The following is a 20,851-nucleotide window of genomic DNA, read 5'->3' on the forward strand; positions in this document are numbered from 1 at the left end:
CACTGGCCCACTTTTTGAATTTCCTCACCACAGGTTTGCAGAGTTTTAGTTTCTGACTGTATGAGGGAATGAGGTGAACCATGGCGTGGTCGGAGTTTCCCAGTGCAGCACGAGGGACTGCGTGATAAGCCCTGCTGATGGTGGTGTAGCAGTGGTCCAGAATGCTCCTCTCTCGAGTAGTTAATTGTCTGTAATTAATACAGAAATTGTATACTAGCGTATATGGAAATGAGATTAAAATAATTATATTTTAATCTCATTAAGCGATGAAAAAGGATTTATTTTATGTTTAAGGCTCAGTAAATTCATTTTTTTTACCAAGAGTTCCAAGGAAGACATGACCAATGCAGATGTGATCAGGATGTCTCTGACTTCTACACTGGCAATCAATCCATTGTACTGAACCAATTGGTAGATATTTCAAAATAAAAGTCCTAGATTTTTAGCGATAAACAATTAATTTTTGAATGTTTGTGACTCTGTGAATATACTTTTCCCAAGAGTTCCAGGGAAGGACTGTTGTAGATGTGTTCAGGACGTCTCTGACTTCCACTACGTTTGCAACTTCCTTTGGGGATTGCCTCAGTTAAAAAACAATGTCAATCTTTGTATTTACGTTAATTTCTTCAAAATGATTTAATAAATATTGTCTTTTCCTCTATAGTTTCACAGCACATCTGTGTTGGTGGCTAAGAAACCTGGTGGAGACGTCTGGTCTGGACTACAACACCGAAAGGTCTGACGAACGGAGACACTGGAAACTCATAAACATAAGTAAACATCGTATGCAAACTAAACAAAAATGTTTTATATAAAATACATTTTTATTAAGATCTGAAATACTGGTGTTTTTTTGTTGCACTGTCAATTTCACTGTGTACTTGTCAGAGGTGAGGATTTTATATGTCAAGAATGTAAAACATGGAGGAAACATACAGGTATGCATGGTATTTATTTATGTATTTGTTTTGATCTTTATGTATTACATTGTTTGTTTGTTAGTTTTGTTTTGGAGGAAAGATTATAGTGTATTTACTGATTCATACTCCGGAGCAGGAGGTGGCGATAATGCACCATTAAACTGGATGAGCCGTATAACCCGACCAAGAAGAAAATGGGCGTCGATGACGCAACCGTGTTGCATAGACGATCTTTGCCGCGGCGGCTCTTGCTCAGTCTGCCGCAGAAGAGCCAGCACAGTTTCTTGTTATCCGGGGGTCTTGAAGTAGCCATGGCGTCAGGCCTGTTCAGTGTTGTTGTTGCGTTGGCTTTATCTGTGGTCCTGGCCCCGAGTGTATCCGGTGAGTTTGCTTTGTTTAAACTTCAGCTGCTAGGTGGTTATGTTTCTTCTTTGTCTCGCGTCGTTTAGTTATTTATTTTTTTGTTAACGTTATTGCAACGGTTCGCTCGAAACCGGGGCTCAAACAGACCGAAGATCCGGGGCGATGTCAGCGACGGGAGCCTCGCCACAGAGAGCTGGGCTGTCGGTGAAAGTGGTCGTGTCTGTTGTTCTCTGGTTTAACACTGTAACGTGCGCATGTATCACTTGCTAATAATACGTATCTAACCGGATCTGGTCCATCCTAATGATGCATTGAAGATCAGTAGTTACACCGATAGAACAAGTTATGGCTCGACTGAATCAACTGGTCAGTTTCAGTGCTTTGTCATTTCCTCTACGGTCTGATGCTACTGTCCAATACAATATGATTATTTTAAACAATATACATATTAATAATATTTGGTCTTTGAAGATGAACAAGCGTTAGTCAAATTACTACCCTCACGTGTTTACAAAAAAGTGGGCGTCATATTAATTAAAGTCAAACGCAGTACAGCGACCTTAAAGTTGAAACAACGAATTTCTAACTTATACAGTTTCAACAAACTTTCATAAATGTTTGTTTGGTTTGACCAACATTCTAAAATCAAAAGACGTGTAGTACATCACATAATCAGATAAACAGAAAACCCTCACGTTGGAGAAGATAGAAGTAGAGAATATTTGACTGTGTTGCTTAAAAAACGACCAAAACAAGTCAATTAGAAAAATAGCTAAAGCTAAAAGTCTTTCCCTTTTTAATTCATTGATTAATGGACTCATTATTCTAGTTTTTAGAGCCTGTTGTGGACACTCAAACCATAAAACAAACTCCTAAAATCAGCAGTGAGGCCTTTGGTTTCAGAGCAGACATGCATGCGTTTCATTAAATTACCACATTTGACCATTCTCTGTCAGTTCATCAAGATTTGTTTTCAGTTGTATTGAGGCTAATCTTTCCTGTCCCTCTCTCTGTCTCTGCTGTGTTGCAGCAGGGAGCCGCGACTGTCTGGCCTACAATGACCAACCATATGAGAAATGCAGCATAGGATTTTGCTGTGGTTTCTGCTCGAAAAGATACTGCTGTTCGGACAGTGTCTGGAGGTTTTCTATGGATAAACAAGAAGACTGGTATGTATTTATTCTTTAATAGATGATAAATTACCACTGACTTCAGTTTTCTTTTTTCCCCCCTCTGTAACTTCACCGGAGATGTGTCGTTGCAGCCCAATATGCAACGCTTATGCAGCCAAGCAACAGGAAGTAGAGTCTTCCTGTGCACGACCACTGTCACAAAGCTAATGTGTAAATTCAAGTTAAACTTTGAACATCAAGTCTGTTTTCACATAACTGATTCATGAAATCTATTTAGCTTGCTTGATGTTTTATTTGATCTGCAAAGAAAAGAAGGAAGGTGATGCTCCAAACCGAGCAATACTCTGTATCTACGTATTATTTATGTTACAATGAAATTAATATATTTGCGTTTTCCAGTTGTGAGCATTGCACTGGGGATAGTTGTTGTGACAAATGTTGTGTTTAATAACGTGCATAGTTAGTGTGCAGTTTTTGTTAGTTAGTGCTCTGGGGGTTAAATGAGTTACATTTTTGTCCACTATTCTGTTTTAGTAAAATAACGGCAACATACAATGTCTTCTTTGTTTCTCTTTTAGTACTTATCCCTTTAACAACGATTCCTCACCATTGCCCATAGTCCTCAGTATTGGAAGCTTCATCTTCATTTTCCTCATCGCTATCTGCTGCTGTGTCTGTCCCTGTTGCTGCCTGTACAAGATGTGCCGCAAGCCAAGACGTAAGTAGCTCTTTTTTTTATGATTATTTTCAGATTCAATAATGTTTTAGCATGTCAACAAAACACCGATAGTAATTTGTCTTTGTCTGTGCTACACGTCAACACTCAAGACAAATACACGTCGGTGGCACAAGTTATTACGTGGTAGCAGAAAATATAAGTTTTGTGCTATTTATTTTGTAAGTCTACATCCTGAAACTACCCTAACAGGTGATTACATGTTAACACAAATGGGTGTGAACAAGTTTTTCAGAGAAACAGAAACTTAAATGGGTGCAAATGGGAAGTAAAATGAATTGCATCAATGCCCTGAGGTACCTTGATCTGGAAGGCATTTAACTCCCTTCATAAGCCAAAAACAGATGTTTCCATCTGGTTATTTTCCCCATAAACAGTTTCTCTTTTGATTTAACAGACTATGTAGCATACAAGAGGGCAGATTTCATCCATCCTTAGACTGGTAGTGATATGATGCACAGACATTGGTTTAGTCCTGTGGATGAAGTTAAAGCTGTGACCATCCACATGGCTTACATTTTTAGTCTATGTTTCTAATGCTTGATTTTACTTTCTTTCTACACTTTGAAAGTGTTAAATAATTCAACTCAAATCATCTTAAACTTGGTTTATTTTTATTTAGTGGTATTTTTTTTTATCATTCTAAAGCTGAAAGGATCAGTAATTTTTCTATAGAAAAAATCAACCCAAATCCACTGGTTCCAGCTTCTCAGATGGGATTATGTTCTGGTTTTTCTTAGTCTGCTGGAACAGTGAAGGGTTTTGATCTTTTGGCAGGACAAAACCTAAATAAGTAAACTTTTTCTGTGAAAAGCATGGGCATTTAAAAAAAAAAAAAAGTTGTATATTCTTGCGTACATTAATAATAAATGATCAGGTATAAGTATTGGTGAGGAAATATTTTATTGAAAGGACAGAGTATACAAGTCAGTTAACACTTGAACCAGTCTACATTGTATTTGCAGCTTGTGGCCGTGTGCTCCTGCTTCTGCAACATGTTGCTGCATGTGTACGTTTCCTGCACACAGCCACATTGTAGAGCGACTCAACTTGGGTCCGATGTTCGGGGCTTTGTTTTAATGAAGAAGCCACACTCTTAGTTTCGACTGTGTTGGAGTATTTATCAGAATACTTTTGAAAACCAATCGGGGACTCTTTTGAGGTCCGTTGGTCCACCCACCACATGACTTTCATTACTGGAGTGATGTGGTCTTACTAATAATACAGGCATTGAGACACAGAACATTCCCAAAATTACACGTGACACTGCCAACAGTTAAAAAAGAGGTACTTTTATTTGACTTTGTCATCATTCGGCATGCCGTGCAGGTTTTCACTTGGTGAGCTGTGTTGATGACCCAGTGCAGTCGTCGGTGATATTTGCTGTTTAGAGTTTGTGCGAGACAACACTACTGTCGTTACATTAAGGAACGATCATGCTCTAACTTAATTTACACTCTCCCAAATTGGGGCATATATTTGATAAATACTAGCTGTTTAAAAACAGCTTCATGGGAATCTACAGTTTTAATAAAATGTTTGTTATTAAAGGATAAATCTAGGGATTTTCGATACTTTGGGGTTTGGTTTGTTATTGTAAACAAGTCCAAAACCAACAATGATCAGAAAAACAAGTATTGTCTCTGTAGCTGGAGCCTGACGTATCGTATTCCTGTGTAATGAAGACACATACATCAGCCTCAGCATTCAAGAATGAATATAGTCAATTCCTTAGATCATAATAGAATTTAGATCAATGTATCTTTTTTTTCGTTGTCTCTACTATGGACACAAAACCTCCATAAGTACTTTATATAATTTACATTACAATAATCAGCATCACAGATGCCTCGGTTTAACTGCTGCAGTTGTTGTGTTCCCACAAGTCCACAAGTTTTTTGAGACGCAACGTCACAATCGTACTCAACCAGTCTTCATGTTCAAGAGCCCCCATCATTAACTTCTCAAACATTGGTCAAACTCTCCCACAGGGTTTGCAACCCAGTCACTGTCTTGCATAGTTTCATTTACATCTTAAATCCAGATCAAAACAAAATTATTTTCATGAGTTTTTGTATCAAATTTCAACTTAAAATTCAATCAGTTTACAGCATTTCCATTTCAGGTCGAATGAATGTTTTTTTTCCCCTCGTGAGTGTTCCGACACTAATTGATACCTTTTTTAAATGTGCAATAAAAAGTGTTTATACTGAAATGAACATATATAAAGAAAGTAAACGGAACTCTCAAATGGATGCAAATATAGATAGGGCTGAATATTTTTAAATATTATCAGTTTGGTGGTCACTGGTCAGGACAGACCACAACACACTGTCGGCTCGTGAATTTCAAAGCCGTGCTTTTTATGGCCGTTGCGTAATCAGCGACAGACTTCCTGTTTGTTTTTGTCCTCCAACTCAATAGTTCTGCTGCTAGATTCCTTCTTTTGTTCTCTGCTCTTCCCAGTACTTCAACTGAATATTACTACTCTTGTCCAACCGTTAACTCTCGGATGAAAGTACCTAAGAGTATTGTGTGTATTTGTGGTACGTTCAAAGTGTTACACACTCTGGTGCTACCTGTCAGTTTGTACTTTACTGTCAGCCTGTTCAGGTTTAGCCGTGCAGCGGCGGAGCTCTGGCACGCAGACAGAGAGCGGTAGACTGAAACACCAGTGAGAATGTGGATTCCCCCTGACTCGGGCTGTTGCATGTCGGGATCACATTCAGGAATGTCAAAGCTCCACCTCGAGTGACTCATTGTTTCCACGACAACCACAGTGGGGAAAACTCACGAGCATCCCACGTCATTTACAGGAAGTGGTCATGATGACTCCCACTTTGTTAGGGAACATTATCATGGTGGGGGAGTGACGCACGCACATGCACACACACACACACACACACACACACACACACACACACACACACACACACAGACACAGACAAACGGAGAGAGACACTGCTATCTTTCAATTTCACATGCACGGGGCTGGGTTTGCTCGCTACCAGGGTGGCGGATTGATCCTGTATTTATATACATTTACAATATCTAGCAAGTGATTAATCATAAAGGAGTTGGTTACGTCTGTGTTTTGCTAACGCACAAACCAAATCCTGTCCAGTGTTTTTGATAGAGAACATGCCGTCCTAACTAACACCATCGTTTACTGCCTTTTTTTTTCAATTCTTGTCTTATTTCTTGAGAATATAGATTAAGAATACATTTATTAAGAATTAGGATTTGTATAACCTGAAAAACATATACCACAGGTGTGTGTTTTTCAGCCCTGAGTACTGTCTACAAGTATTTCTTTCAGGCAGCTAAGTTAGGGCAGGCAGTAAACAATCTGAGTGGTAAAACCCACGGCAATCAAAGTCCCAAAACATACACTGCTCATGTGACAATGTGATCACTGAAGTTGACTCGGATGAAACATTTTTCTCCTCTGGATTTTGAATAAATGCAGAAGTGATGATCTGATGGTTAGATTCAGTCTTTCTACATATTTATAGGACTCCTTTTGTATGAAAAAAACAACTTCCTTTGTTTCAATGTTGGTAATGCCCTGCGCTAACTCTTGTGGAAGTGTATTTCTCAATCTGCGCGTTGGTGGTGGTTATACTCAAAATATAAATCCTGGCTAACCTCGGGACTTATCATGCATACATTTTGGGCAGTTTTCGGCTGCTGTTAGTTTGTATGTCATCCTCAGGGATCTCGTTTACCACGTTAACCAGCATAAGATCCAACAATGAGTTCACACCAGACTAGCTCTTGTTAGTCAAAGCTACTTATATTTTACTACTTTATTTCTTCATTGTTCAGCATGCTTGTACCCCTCCACTTCCACTGAGACTGTGATTCACGCCCTGCCTAGCTGATATTCACTGTATTGGTCATCTGCTTGCTTACAGCTGTGATAGCGACCAGCACCCACACCACAGTGGTCACCACCACTCCTCAGCAGTATCCGCAGCAGCCAACCGCAAGACCTGGGCAGCCTCAGGCCTACCAGGGGGGGCAGTATCAAATCTACCACCCCGTACCAGTGCAGCCGGGCTACGGGGCTCATCCAGCTCCGCAGGGATATGGAGCTCCCCAGGGCTACGGGGCTCATCCACCTCCTCAGGGATATGGAGCTCCCCAGGGCTACGGGGCTCAGCCCATGCCAACACCACCCTACCATGGACAAGCCATCGTAGCAGGACCGCCACCAACGTATCAGGAAGCCAGTGAGTGTGAATTTTCTATAACTTAGCCATATAATTACATGTCTAGTTGTGATAACTGCCTTAGCAGTATTTGTTGTGTCAACACAAAATATCATAAAAATGTATTTGTGTAAAATGATAAACTGGTTTCTCAAATGGATCTGAAGGATGACCTTCAACATGGGATAATGACCCATAACAGCGCAGCTTTCAAAAACACACACACACACACACATTTAGCAATTTTCCTGATTTAGAATAGCTGTACTCGGAAGCGGAGGTGGAATAACCGCTGCTGGTAAAAAGTTGGCTCATGTCTAGATTTATTCATAGCAAAATAGGAAGTTAAACATTTATGTTGACTCTGTTGGATGGAACTGAAGTTGTGGCTACTGTCAAAGTATTTTAAGCCCTTTCATCGCCATGCCCTGTGTTCTTTCTGTCTGCAGCCGGTCCTGGTTTCTCTCCCAACCCAATGCCTTACAGCCAGGCTGCATTCTCCCCCGGTCAGCCGTCGTACCCTCTGCAGCCTCCCGTCCAGCCGCAGCCCAAATCTCAGATCCCGAACACAGACTACGTGGCCCAGCCAGCGTACAACCCGGATTATAATGGATAATGCACCACGGTGCCACACTCTCAGCCATTCTAGACATGCTGCAACATTTTCAAACTTGGCAGAACTCGAGATGTGTCTTTTGTATCCAAGATGGGAAGTGTCTCGGAGCTGTCTTGACTCGTGTTTTGGTGGTTAAATATGGAAATGTTATGACACATTTTATCCTTGTTGTTGTGCATCTGTTCTGTGGAAGAGTGGCCAAGTGAAAATGTTGATACCTCTCAGCTTGCATTGCATGGACTTACCATATACAAGTGCTGAGATTGTTTTCTATAAATAGAGAGCGAGAGAGATTTCTTAGTAGCTCCATCTTGGTAAATTCCACATAACCACTGAGTCTGATTCTAAAAAGTAGATGAAGTGCTTTGACATTTTCCAGCCTTCTTAACATGCCTCGACGCTTCCCTCCTGCTCCGGCCAAACACGTCTGACCTCTTCATTCATCATCTGCGGTGATTGCAGTCGGACTCGGTGGAGAAACTTTGGAGCAGTTTTAAGTCACGGTCATAATAATCTCATTGCTTTCTGCCGGTTTATTTTCGAGCGGTAAAGGGCTTTCAACCTTTTCACGTACTTTATGATGCTTTATGAGTGTTACCTGGGAACAAATCCAGTCCAAAGTGTGTATTATGTCTCACTCGATTCACCATAGAAAAGAATACATGCCCTTGTCAGTTGACACTTTATGTTCTGGACAAAGGGTCGTCTTTCGACCCTCCAGCAAAAGGGAACGTTCATCATGTCAATTCAACAAAATCCGCCTTGCTCACAGGGAAATATGTTTTTGGTGTTCATATGCAAAGGAGAGTTCACATTATGTTTTATTTCCCCTTTTTTCTCAGCTTGTTTTTTTTATTAACTAGTACCAACTTAAATGTGGAACTGAGCTAAAATGCAACGGCAGCTTTGAACGGAAAACCCCAAAGCTGATTTTTCTTTTTTTTCTCATTTTTAATCAAACATCCACAAAAAATGTCAAATGTTACAAAATGCAAGAAACAATTGTGCCTTCTCAGCCACAATATTTTTTAACCAATGAAAGTGTGCATGTTACTGACAACAGCAAAAAAAATCTAATTTGCTAGTTATTCATGCACATTTGATTTGTCTGTTTCACATAGCGTTGTGTTACTTGTTATTGACTGTCATCATTATTTTGCAAGTTCCAAACTGCGTGCTACGTATTTTTTTAAGGGTCATCTTTTTCTAGTATTCAGGATTCTGTTAACTTGTGAAATACTTTTTTTCTTCTGGGAAATTGTTATCACCATTGCCTTAATTAGACTGCACCAGCATAGCAGTCCACTTTGAGCAGGTAGTTCGTTGTGTTTATTTTTTTTTTTTTTATCTAAAAACTAAATTAATATGCCTTGCTTGCTCTGCTTTGTCACTTCTGCTTTCTGCTGATTGAAATGACCTGAAAACAGTTTTGCTAAAGTGACCTTTTTTCCTATGATCCAGATAAACTTGCAGACGTACAGTCACGGCTCACATGACGAGCCAAACCGTGACCTTTTTAGCCATCCACTTTTTCAGCTTCCTCTCTGTAGACTGTGGGTGTGTGTCAAAGAACGTAGTACCTAATATATTCCACTAGTGTTTCATTGCATTTCACCGATACAGGTTTCAGAATGACGTTCAGTCCCATCCACGCTGTGGCTTATTTGATTTCATTAGCTGACATTTAACCAGCTAATGAAAGGGGCCTGATGTCCTCACGTATCTGTCATTTGTGGGGAATGTGCATGTTTCTTCCATCAACTAAGCGATTTGTCAGTGTACTTTCTTGTAGGATTGCAATTTGTGTGAAGTCTGTCTTTATAAATGTATTCTTCCTGTGATTTCAGTCCTTCGGCCAGTTTTATTTCTTCAAGGCTGCAGTTGGAGGGTTTTCATTTGTGTGGATTAAAGCCATTTTTTCGCTTTATGAAAGACATACCAGCAGAGATTTATTCTTCGTTCACATCCTTGAATTATTGGCATTGATGCTACTTTAACAATATAAGTACTGTACATTTATTTTATTTTGTTAAAAAACACAGCCATTCTTCTGCACAGTTAAATAAAATGTCTTGTTTTTTCCCCAACCTATGAATCTTCGGTATAGAAGATGATAACTCTATTACATTACATGTATATGTAAACCCTCAGATATCAAGACCGAACAGCCATGACCGCTCTGTGAGGCTGATTTTAACCTACCAGCTCATGCAAGCATTCATATTTTATAATAAATACTTCGCAGAGTTTATTGCGTACAATGTTCACCATCTTAGATGTAAAGTATTGGCAGGCAATCATCCGCTAAGAAGCACCAAACCTGAGGCTCATGGGAATGCCATTCAATTTTTCAAGCATATGAAGTCATAAACCAAAGTATTAGACAAATTTATATTTGGATTTGATGATGGTGCTCAGATTCTTTCTGAGGGAAACATGAATGTCTCTGTCCAATAGCCTTTGAGACACTTCAGCCAAGACAAGCATGGCTAAAAAGAAGTTTGTGAAAAGGGTCAATTTAATCCTCTATAATAAGAATAAAATACCCAAATATTTGTTTTGTTTTTCTCAAAATTGTATCTCTAAACAATAACAGCTGAAGTTATAATGTATATAATGTATGCAGATAAAGTTTTACAATATAAAAGAAATACATGTAGATATAAATTCTTTGAGGGTGTGGCAGGTAAGGAGGCAGATAATTCTGGTTATAAGCAAATTTGGGTGTATGCAATAGTCAACTCCACCCAAATTTGCAAAAAATCTGTATAACCTGCCTCCACCCAATCTCCATGGATCTACTTGTGGCCTCCTTTAGGAGCTGCTCAATTTCAATATACAGGGAATTTAATGTAAAAACAACAATGACATTGGAATTAATTTGTGCAGCCATAGGAAGGTGAACAAAAGTAACAATTCTAAGTCCCAACAAAACATTTTTTTGTATGAATAAATAATCCAATGGCAAGCCTCTCATGTTGTGAGGAATGCTGCTGGGCTACTTGCTACAGGGTGGGACAGACAGACAGACAGGTTGAAACAGTTCAGCGGAGCCATTTCCTTATTTCACTCATTCATTGCAGTTATGGCTCCTGGTGTCTTGTCCAGTCTTGTGTGTGTTCTGTGTTTGATCCTGCTCCCAGCCATATGGGGTAAGTTTTATTTTGATGGATAGGATATTTAAGTCATAAGCAGACAGCCAGAACATGTAATTAGTATGACTCAAGTTAAATCACAGTTTCATAACTACAACTTAAAATTGACCTCTTTGTGGCAGTGCCTCTCGTTTTGAGCTTGTATCTGTGCGTGAATTAGTTTAAATAGTTTATCTGTTAACCTCTCTCACTCACTTCTTACATGTTGCAGCCGATTACTGTCGCGGCTACGAGGACTCAAATGGTTACCACCACCAGTCTCAGCAATGTGGCTCTCAGTACTGCTGCGGAAACTGCCAGAGAAAGTACTGCTGCAGTAACAGAATAGAACGACTTTCTCAAGAAGAAGAAACAAACTGTTATGGAAGGTGTGCTCCTCTTGTAATCCTGTGTAAAAAAAAAAAGAAAAAAAAACGACAGCTACAGGATAAGTAACAATATCAGAGTTTTAAGAAATTCAAATTTTCTCCGTCTTTCCTCCAGTTCTTCTGAGCGTGGGAAAAAAAGTCGCCTTGCTGTGCTTCTGGGAAGCATCTTGGGGAGTATTGTTCCCATTATGCTCTGCGTGTGTCTCATCATCTGCTGTGTGGCTCCATGCTGCTTGTTCTTCAAGAAGTGTCGAAAAAGAGGCAACCAAAGTCCCCGAAGTACGACATATGTTTGGGTTTTAGTTTAGTGATTGGAAGGCGACGAAGTATAACACTTTGTACTTGATTGATTGTTTGGAAAATTACAGAAAAGTTTTTGGGAAATACGAGCATTCACTTTCTTGCAGAGAGTGAAATGAGAAGATTTGCATGCACTCTTTTTTTGCATGCTATGCTAAGCTAAATCTTAAGTTACCACCAGAAGCCGGCTAACTTAGCTTAGCACAACATCTGGACACAGATGGAAACATAGTCTGGCTCGGTTTAGGCTTAGCAAGCTCTTCTGAAGCTCAATAATGAACATGTTGTATCTTTGTTAGTTTAATCCGTACAATGTCAAATCACTGTTTTATCTGCCAGATATTTGCTGGTCTGCACCAGTTACCAGGCAGCTATGGGAACCAGTAACTCCCGACAAGAATCGCCACTGGTTGCCTGACAACTGGTCCGAGAAATATCTGGCACCAAACCACCCATAAAACATTGATTTGAGGTTTCCACACCTAGATTCCAAAAAAAAAACAATGCAATGAGTTTATTGTGTGAGCCCTGTATGAGCCAACCGACTCAGTAAGAAGGTGAAGAGTGAATACATTATTGGTATGGCTTACCTTATTTTCAAACCAAACTCAGGCTATGACTTTTCCTCCAGTCGTGACAAACACCACCACCCCTGGCGCAGTCCACTTGCCCCAGCATCCACTCTCTCCCTCCGCCGGACATCAGCCGGCCTACCCCGGCTACCAGCCCGTACCTGTGCAGCCTGGCTATGAAAGCCGGCCCTCCCCCGGGGCACCACCACCCTACATGGAAACCAGTGAGTTATTTCATGTCATTTAGAAATTTTATAAACTAAACACAAAAATACAGTGCAATTGTGATACATTTAACATTTTTCTTCGTCCCCCCCCCCCCCCCCTTACAGCATTCAAGTTAACGGTATCATTGTTCTTGTAAACAAACTCCATCCCCGAGCAACAAAAGAAAGAAAGAAAAAAAACCTCTTAATTGAGGATGCGAAATCTAAGGAAAAATAAATTAAAATGAATAAGTAAATAGACAGTTATATAAAATTAACATACTTTGAGAAAAAAACACACATTTAAGACTAAAACTGAGAGTATACAGTTGTAGACTTGGTTGATGTCCCCCTTTGAGCTCGCTAATCCCTTCCATCTGGATTTATGTATGTTTGTTCTGTGATTTTCTATCTGAAGCGTTCTCATCTGGTTCTCATTATCAAACCTGTGTTGTTTCTCAGTTTTACTGACAACAATAACATGTTTTAAAAAGTTAGCCTATTGATATTCTTTATTTTTCTTGTTTTGTCAACAAGTCAGATAAAGACCAAAAGCAACAATTAATTGATTTTGAAGTATTACGCGTGTACCTAAAATCTTATATTTTGTATTCCTCTGTGCTATAGAGCTCCATTGTTAAAAACCAGCAGAGTTGCAAAGTAAGAGTTATTTCAGCCGCCCGCTGTTACGGAGGTATTTTCCCGTAGAGAATGTTACATGACTCACAGTTTGAGCACTTATATAGCTTGGCTCGAAAGCTTAAAACTCAAATTAAAGGAACAGTTCACCCCCAAATCAAAAAATCCATCTTTATAAATATATTATTCAACTGTCGGGCTATTCATCAATCTAGATTGTTTTGGTGTGAGTTGCCTCATTTTGAGATGTAGAGATGTCCGCCTATTCTCTCTATATGGCACCGCTCAAAGCACCAGAAAATACTTTTGAAAGATTATTTCTAACTCAAGACAATTCACAGACCCTGTTGTGAGCAGTTCAATAGAATAACAATGTTATTTCAGCCACTGCTGAAAGAAAATAAGGAGCAACAACTTTGCACTAGGTGACACGTTCCTCCTCTACCAAGAACATTTGAGTCAATCCCATCTTTTCAGATCTGCTGCTGTAAAAATGAATGAACGCTTCAATTGTGTATCAATCTGCATCTGAAAACAGCCCTCAATGAAGTCCTTTCTATTCCTAATGTTTGCCAAGAGGGAGAATTATATATTTTAAATGTGTTTGTCAATCACTACTCTAGGAAGATAAACTGGGAGCAAAAATAGAGAACTGTACTCCAGCAGTATCTTTTCATGATTGTTACAGGCATGGCTTTCAAACTCGCGGCCCTCGGGCCAATTGCGGCCCGCAAGCCGATATTTTGTGGCCGCCTTGACATCAAGCACGTTTTTTCTCACACGCCCCTGATGCAAATGCCACTTGCCCCATATGCAAAGAGTATTTGTTTTAAAGGAATATAATCTCAAGCGTCATTACTCGACTAAACACAGAGAAGTACCTGGGAGACGAGAGGAAAAATAGCCACACGGCTTCAGAAAGGACTCGCGTCTCAGCAAAGTCTTTTTCAAAATGCCAAGAAGGAAAGTGATGCTGCGGTTGAGGCAAGCTATGTGGCGGGTGAGTTAAACTCCAAAGCAGGAAAGGCCAATTTCTGAAGGATTGCATGTCGCTGATATTCTGTGACCAGAAAAGAAGAGCTTGTTCAGCAATATCTCTCTGTCCGTCGGCAAACAATGGCAGAGCGGATTAACGAGCTGTCGAGTGACATCTACGATCAGCTATGTGAAAAAGCCCGAGGTTTCACTGCATACTTTGTGGCGCTTGACAGACAAAACCGACCATGCTCAGGTAGCCATATTCATCAGGGGTATTAATGAGCAACTCGAAGTGACGGAAGAATTGCTGAGTTTGTGTCCAATCCACGGTCGTACATCAGCCAAAGATATATTTCAGCAGCTGTGCGGTGTGATTACCAGGGATAAAGCCCCTTCTATGATAGACAAAAAGAAAGGACTGGTAGCGCCGCTCCAAGGAAAGGTGGATTACGGTCTCTAGCTGACACGTTCTCTTCCATCCTGAGCATCACTAGATTACATTCAAGAAATAAAACACACATGATCATAACACTGCAGGCCCCCAAAACCTTCTTCCGTATTCTAATTTATGACCCCCCTGAACTCTGGGAGAGTCCTGCAACTCAGCTTCTCGGCCTCCCGAGTCACTGAAGAGAACTAATCTGGTTTGAACATCTTGACGTCTTGCGTCCTGTTATCTGCGCATTCACAATGTACTGCTGCTTTACGTTGAGCTGTCAAACCGAAGCTTGCGACCCCCAAGACCCTACAGTTTGTTACAGCGTCTGGTTGGTGGGCCTCACTAGTTCTGTTCTTTCTTCACTCTGAAACAATGTGATGTTCGCCTCGTTTAAAGTGGTCATAGAAAGGTCAGGGCCCTAGTCGATAAGAGATTCACATAAATTGCAGGTTGTCCAACAAGGCACTGTGCAGTAAATGCTTGAACTATGAACACGTCATGTCTGTTGTCCTGACATGTATCAATTACATCAGGTCTAGAGGTTTACAGCACCGCCAGTGCAGAGCCTTTTTAGAAGAAGTTGAGTCAACATATGGTATACATATATTTACTGAGGCGTGCTGGCTCAGCAGAGGAAACGCCAAAGAGATTTTTGTAAGTTAAGAGCAGAAGTGAAGAAATTCATGGAAGATGGAGGATGGATGTTTCTGAACTTGATCCAAGATGGGTTATGGAACTTTATTTTGTATTCTATTGTAATTGTAATATGTTCTTTTTGCACAGCTAATCACAGCAATTTATGAAAATGTAGAAAGCCTTTTTCATGAAACTGAAAATTCAGCATTCTGCAAAAATGTAGATCTCTTGTGGATGCGGGCACAGCCTTCAGTGGTGAGGAAAAGAAAAAAGAAAAGAAAGTCATCCTTTATTAATCCCCTCGGGGAAATTCTTCTCTGCATTTGACCCATCTTTGGTTAAGGAGATGTGGAGTGTCCTGAGAGTGTTTTAAATGGAACTTATTGACTTATACTAATATAAAAACTAATATAAAATGTATAGAAACTGCTGGTTACCTTTTTTTGTCAAATATGACGAACATATGTTATGAATGTAAAAGTAAATAAATAAGTAAACTTTCAAAAATATTGAGCTTTCTGTGTCGCCCTCCAATGAGATCACAATACCAGCGGTGGCCCACAAACCCAACTATAAGTATAAGTGGGAACGCATCACAATTTTGAGGAGCAAGAGACCAAATATGTGTGTTTTCTGTCATTTTAGACGATCCAGCTCACTTTCCTGGTGCTTTCCCTGCCGGCATGCCGATGATGCCCTTCCCCGGTCAGCTGTATGCACCGCCACCACATTCAGCACCGATGCCCTACAACCCTGCTTATGTGCCAAACATTTAAACTGGATAGCTAACGAGACCAAAGTGCTGCATGTTTGTGCCACCATTCCCCAAGAAATGTGTGGATAAGGTTGTGTTGTTTCAATGGAAACCCTCTGTGCAGGAGGTCAAATTCAAATATGTCTTCATAAAACTACGTTTTCTACTAAATTGTTTTGCTCTATCTTGCTGCTGGGTAAACCTTTATGAATGTAAGCTTCAGGAATGGTCATTTGTTCCAATTTCAAAATATAGCTACTTTTAAATGGCGGAGTTGAATGTTGAATAATGATGAATTGCAGAAAATAAATGCGAGTACCAAAAACACACATTTCAAGTCACGAAAGAGAGATACAAAATAGATAACAACAGCAATAATATGACAACAAATCTAAAGATGCTTACGGTATTTCTATTTAATTTGTATTTATTTTTTCAACAAATATTTTTCGAAATGTTGCATTCAGTCTTTGTTTATTGGGATTTTCTTATTTACTTAAACTGTGGCGCTATTAAAGAAGTTGAAATCTTGATCTTTTTTCTATAAACTCCAACTGCCTCTAGAGGTCGCCACTGCCTCGCTTTTCATTTGAATAGAAAAAGGGAAACGGAAGGATACTTTATGCTACATGCTGGAGTTATCAAGTCTTACCGTCAAGATAATGAATAGATAATAAACCTGATATGACATATCACCCTCTTTTGGTCCATTATGATCAAGCATACTTCTTTCACAGATGAATGATTTAAAGGAGGGTGCTATATTTCAACCACTTGATGTACATGATGCATGTTTAGTTGTCCTGTTAAATATTTTAAGGATAATTGAGGTCTATTCGTCTGCTGGAAGCAAAAGAGACTCACTGGATCATCCTCTGTTGCTTTTAACCACTACAATATTACTTATTTTTCAATCTGTTTTGCACTAAGTGATAGTAACACAGCAATTCATAAATTAAAAAAAAAACATTGTTTATTTAACCAGGATAATGATCCCATTAAGATTTTGAATCTCTTTTACAACGGGGTACTGGCCATAAATGGATGAATGATTTAATTGGACACATGCTTCTGGTTACACTTACACACTTTTACTTTTATGCAATATTCCAACACAATAGAGGTACTGATACTTAAGTAGAAGATATGAATACTTCCTCCCCCACTGGAACATTTGAACTGATGGTTTGATGTGCTGTGTTGAAAAGAATGAAGAGTTATTTGTTGCAGTCGTGTGTGCATATGTGAAAGATGATGATTGTAAGAGGAGTTTTCAGAACACAACATCTCTTGTAGCTCTGCAGTAATGCATCAAAGCAAGGGAGAGATTTACTGCTGCAGCTTGCTTCTTAAACCCGCTCACAATAAAATCAGTGTTTGTCAGAAAAATCCATAATGTTGTATTGTTATTACCTTCAGTCTGACAAAACCACTGGGCTCAGTTTAGCCTCTTCCATTGGACTCATGTGCCGTTAAATAACCGGAGTGGGCGTGCTTGCATTTAATCCCATAATAACCAGCGCCACTCCCTCTTATAGTTTCCCACACCATCCATTAATCAATACAGTGATAGTGCTGACTGCGGCTGCCTCAGTCATCAGAGTGACGGGGGCTCTGACAGGAAACAGGACCCTGTACTGTATGTGCTGCTCCCTGCTTGCCGACTAAAATAAGATCTCTCCTTGAAGTGTGGCTCGGACTGCTAATGAGCACTCGTGTCGGGATGCCAGTGTCATGGACGATGTGGCAGATAATCTTTACAGCCAGCACTAATGTTCTCCTCCTCCCCATCCATTTCTTCTTCTTCTCCCTTTCCCTTTTCTTCTGTCCGTCCCTCTTACTGTGCTTTGTTCTGTCTCAAGGCATTCTTGTCTGGCCTCCTTCCCGAGCTGCCATTAGGATGTTTTCAGCATTTTCTCGACATCCCACACCATTCCTTTCTTCTGCTCTGCAGTATCCCCTTGGTATTTATATATCAAGTCGAATGCTACCCCGGCACATGGAGAGGAGACAGGGGAAAAACACTATGTTATTGGACATCAGAAATCAACCTTCTGATCAGGTTTTAGATATTTATTCAGGGCACTGAATCAGTGAACTGTGTGTGGGAGCAATTACTGACAAACTCCACATTGCGTGCTCTCTCAGGCCAAGATGCTCCAAAGAGATACAGGCATGCCGAACTTTCCCACATGCTTAGAAACACAAACAGACTTGACAGCATTATGTATGTTCAAATTAGCTATTTTTACACATGTTCCCTTAATAGAGATAAGTGATAACAAGTTTTCAACAGCATTTGTTTATATTCATGTTTCTCCATCTTTTCCATCACTATAGATAAATGTTAACAGATTTTCGGTTAAGGTACAAAAGACCAACGATTATGGCTCATGAGATGTTTGTTTGGTGAACGTTTTCACTGCTAAAATATCTCATCCATCCAGTATCATCCATACTATTAAATTGTCATGGCATTCGTTGTCCCAAGAGGATGAATACCACCAACATTGGGGACTTTTCTTTTTTTGTAAAGTGTCCCAAAGACTATTGGATGGATTTCCGTAAAATTTGTGACAAACTTTGTTGCCCCCTATATTTTTAGTGAGCCCCTGACTTGTCATTTAACACCATTAGGTCGAACTTCAAATGTTTCCAATACTTTAGGTACTCAATATCTATTTTCATCAGTCTTGGCTTTGTTTTGTCTTCCTCACTAATTAGCAAATCTAAACATGCTGACACGCCAAGATGCTAAATCTGATAGCAGCTTAATTTCAGCATTGTCGTTGTGTGCATATTAGCATGAACACATCGTGTTTAGCTCAAAGTACAGCTTCCCGGAGTTGCTAGCATGGCTGTAGACTCGTCTTGTTATCGAAATATGTCCTTTGTCGTTAGAAGTATGCTAAGAAGATTGGAGCCAACAAATATGGTAACGTATAACAAAAAGTGCATTGGCTGCAGTCTAACACAACAGTCTGTCTTGTCGATGTAGCTGGTGATGCTATTGAACTGTATTTAATTGCGCAGAGAGATGTTCCTGTGATTCAGCCTGATCTCTTTCATGTAAATAGGATGGACAAAATAATAAAAACAGAGAAAAACACAACATAAATTAGCAGCACCACAAACTTTAGCCTCCAAAATAACCATCTGAACCACTTATTGCAGGGCTGTTGCATTAGACTACATGAGTTTTACCTTGGTGTGTCTAATAAAGAGGCAGCTGAGTGTTTAGTGAAAGCTCATCAGCACTTTTATTTCAATACCTCATATGGGCAGCAGGGGGCAGAGAGCGTTGGACACCAGGACCTGGTGCATGATGCCAAATGGATCACATGAGAGGAACTGAGCCTCTTCCTTCCAGTCACCTGGTATGTTGTTGACATTGATGATAGTGCCCAGAGACACTAATCTTAGGTCAGTTTTGATCCTCCTCAATGTGCAAGTTTTTTTAAGAAGCTTTGTGGCCTATTTGTCAACGCTCAAAGCTAATATCTCCGCTGAATAAGACCACACCAACCAATTCCATCACATGCTTTAGTCACTGGAGACTCAGCAAGAAAACAAAACATTTTGAACGGAGAATATACTTAATATGTTTACAATAACCTGGCAGGGATGTTGAACTGCATTAGATTGTAACAGTGCACCTCATAAAGTGGCCACTGAGTGGATGTTACACAGTCGAAAAAGTGCATTTTCACATTTCATGTGGTCCTGCACTGTTTATTTTTATTTGCATTTTAATTTCGATATTCCGATATTCTAATTTTTATTGGTGGGATGAGTTAAACAAAATACAAAAATATATATATAAAAAGTTAAATAATGAATTAAATCTAAAGTCACCCTCTTAAAAAATGCCGTCTATCCAAAATCCCATCAGCCCATCCAAACTTGGACGGTGACGCATTAAAGTATGTCATTTTCTCACGTCGTTGGAGTGTGTGTGAGGTTTATTGTGTGGAACAGTTGAGGTGACACACTGACAGCTGCACATTGGTTGACTTGAGACAAACAGAAATCAGCTGGTTTGATCAGCAGCTGTGGGTAAGAGGACATGACTCATGTAGGCTGGCATTATATTGTGTGTTCGAGCAAGTCATGGTGGTAAAACATTCATGTGAGTGAATGAATAATATCACACAATGTGCTTTGTTGGAGTCCTGTTTTCCTGATTATGTTTCATTGCTCTGTCACAGAACAGCTCTCCCTTTCCAGAGGAGCTAAAGGTCTGTAATAAAGTTTTGTGGGTCACTGTCCACATTTCCCCTTTTGTCCCCCATTTACTGCAGAGCGAGTCAGACGTCAGGGCTTTTAAGCTCAGAGTAAAAAAAAAAGAAGATTTTCTTCATCTGGCTTGCTTAACTTTCAAGACTGTATACTTCATCTTTTCCCCTTTTTATGCTCCCCAGATCTACAAGCACCTGCAGCAAAGACGGACCACAGAAAGAGGACCATGTGAACCCATGTGCTCTCTCTCTCTCTCTCTCTCTCTCTCTCTCTCTCTCTCTCTCTCTCTCTCTCTCTCTCTCTCTCTCTCTTTCTCTCTATTCAATAGTCTCCAAGTATCTTGACAACCTTGCCTGGTATTTTGGCAGCAGTCCCTTGAGTGTTGATGTCAGCTGAGGGAGGGACAGAGAGAGAGAGAGAGAGAGAGAGAGAGAGAGAGAGAGAGAGAGAGAGAGAGAGAGAGAGAGAGAGAGAGAGAGAGAGAGAGAGAGAAGGGGGAGGAGTGAGCGGGCTATTCAAGGCACTTGTCCTCTGTCTCCCTCTGAGCATAGAGGAGGGGGAGGCGCACATGCATTGAGAGAAA

The 20,851-nt window shown here is 40.1% G+C and overlaps 2 protein-coding genes across 3 annotated transcripts; both read left to right on the top strand.

Annotated features, from left to right (window-relative positions):
• The first annotated feature begins 1,173 nt into the window (after window positions 1-1,173).
• LOC137795870 (protein shisa-5-like) lies at window positions 1,174-9,823 on the top strand. Of its 2 annotated transcripts, none has more exons than XM_068593406.1 (5): window positions 1,174-1,301; window positions 2,314-2,452; window positions 2,995-3,134; window positions 7,070-7,387; window positions 7,816-9,823. In XM_068593406.1, the coding sequence occupies exons 1-5, from the start codon at window positions 1,232-1,234 to the stop codon at window positions 7,980-7,982; spliced, it is 834 nt and encodes a 277-aa protein (XP_068449507.1). In that variant the 5' UTR covers window positions 1,174-1,231; the 3' UTR covers window positions 7,983-9,823. The 2 variants fall into 2 exon arrangements, with proteins under 2 accessions (XP_068449507.1, XP_068449508.1); XM_068593407.1 differs by having other exon boundaries at window positions 1,189-1,301; window positions 2,317-2,452.
• Window positions 9,824-11,466: 1,643 nt separating this feature from the next.
• Window positions 11,467-16,051, top strand: LOC137796086 (protein shisa-5-like). The gene is made up of 3 exons (XM_068593758.1): window positions 11,467-11,505; window positions 12,437-12,601; window positions 15,921-16,051. The coding sequence occupies exons 1-3, from the start codon at window positions 11,499-11,501 to the stop codon at window positions 16,049-16,051; spliced, it is 303 nt and encodes a 100-aa protein (XP_068449859.1). The 5' UTR covers window positions 11,467-11,498.
• The last annotated feature ends 4,800 nt before the right edge of the window (window positions 16,052-20,851 follow it).

This window comes from Clinocottus analis, unplaced genomic scaffold, assembly GCF_023055335.1.
Source record: "Clinocottus analis isolate CAN_PGR_092001 unplaced genomic scaffold, fCliAna1.0.p SCAF_3, whole genome shotgun sequence".
Lineage (NCBI taxonomy): Eukaryota > Metazoa > Chordata > Actinopteri > Perciformes > Cottidae > Clinocottus > Clinocottus analis.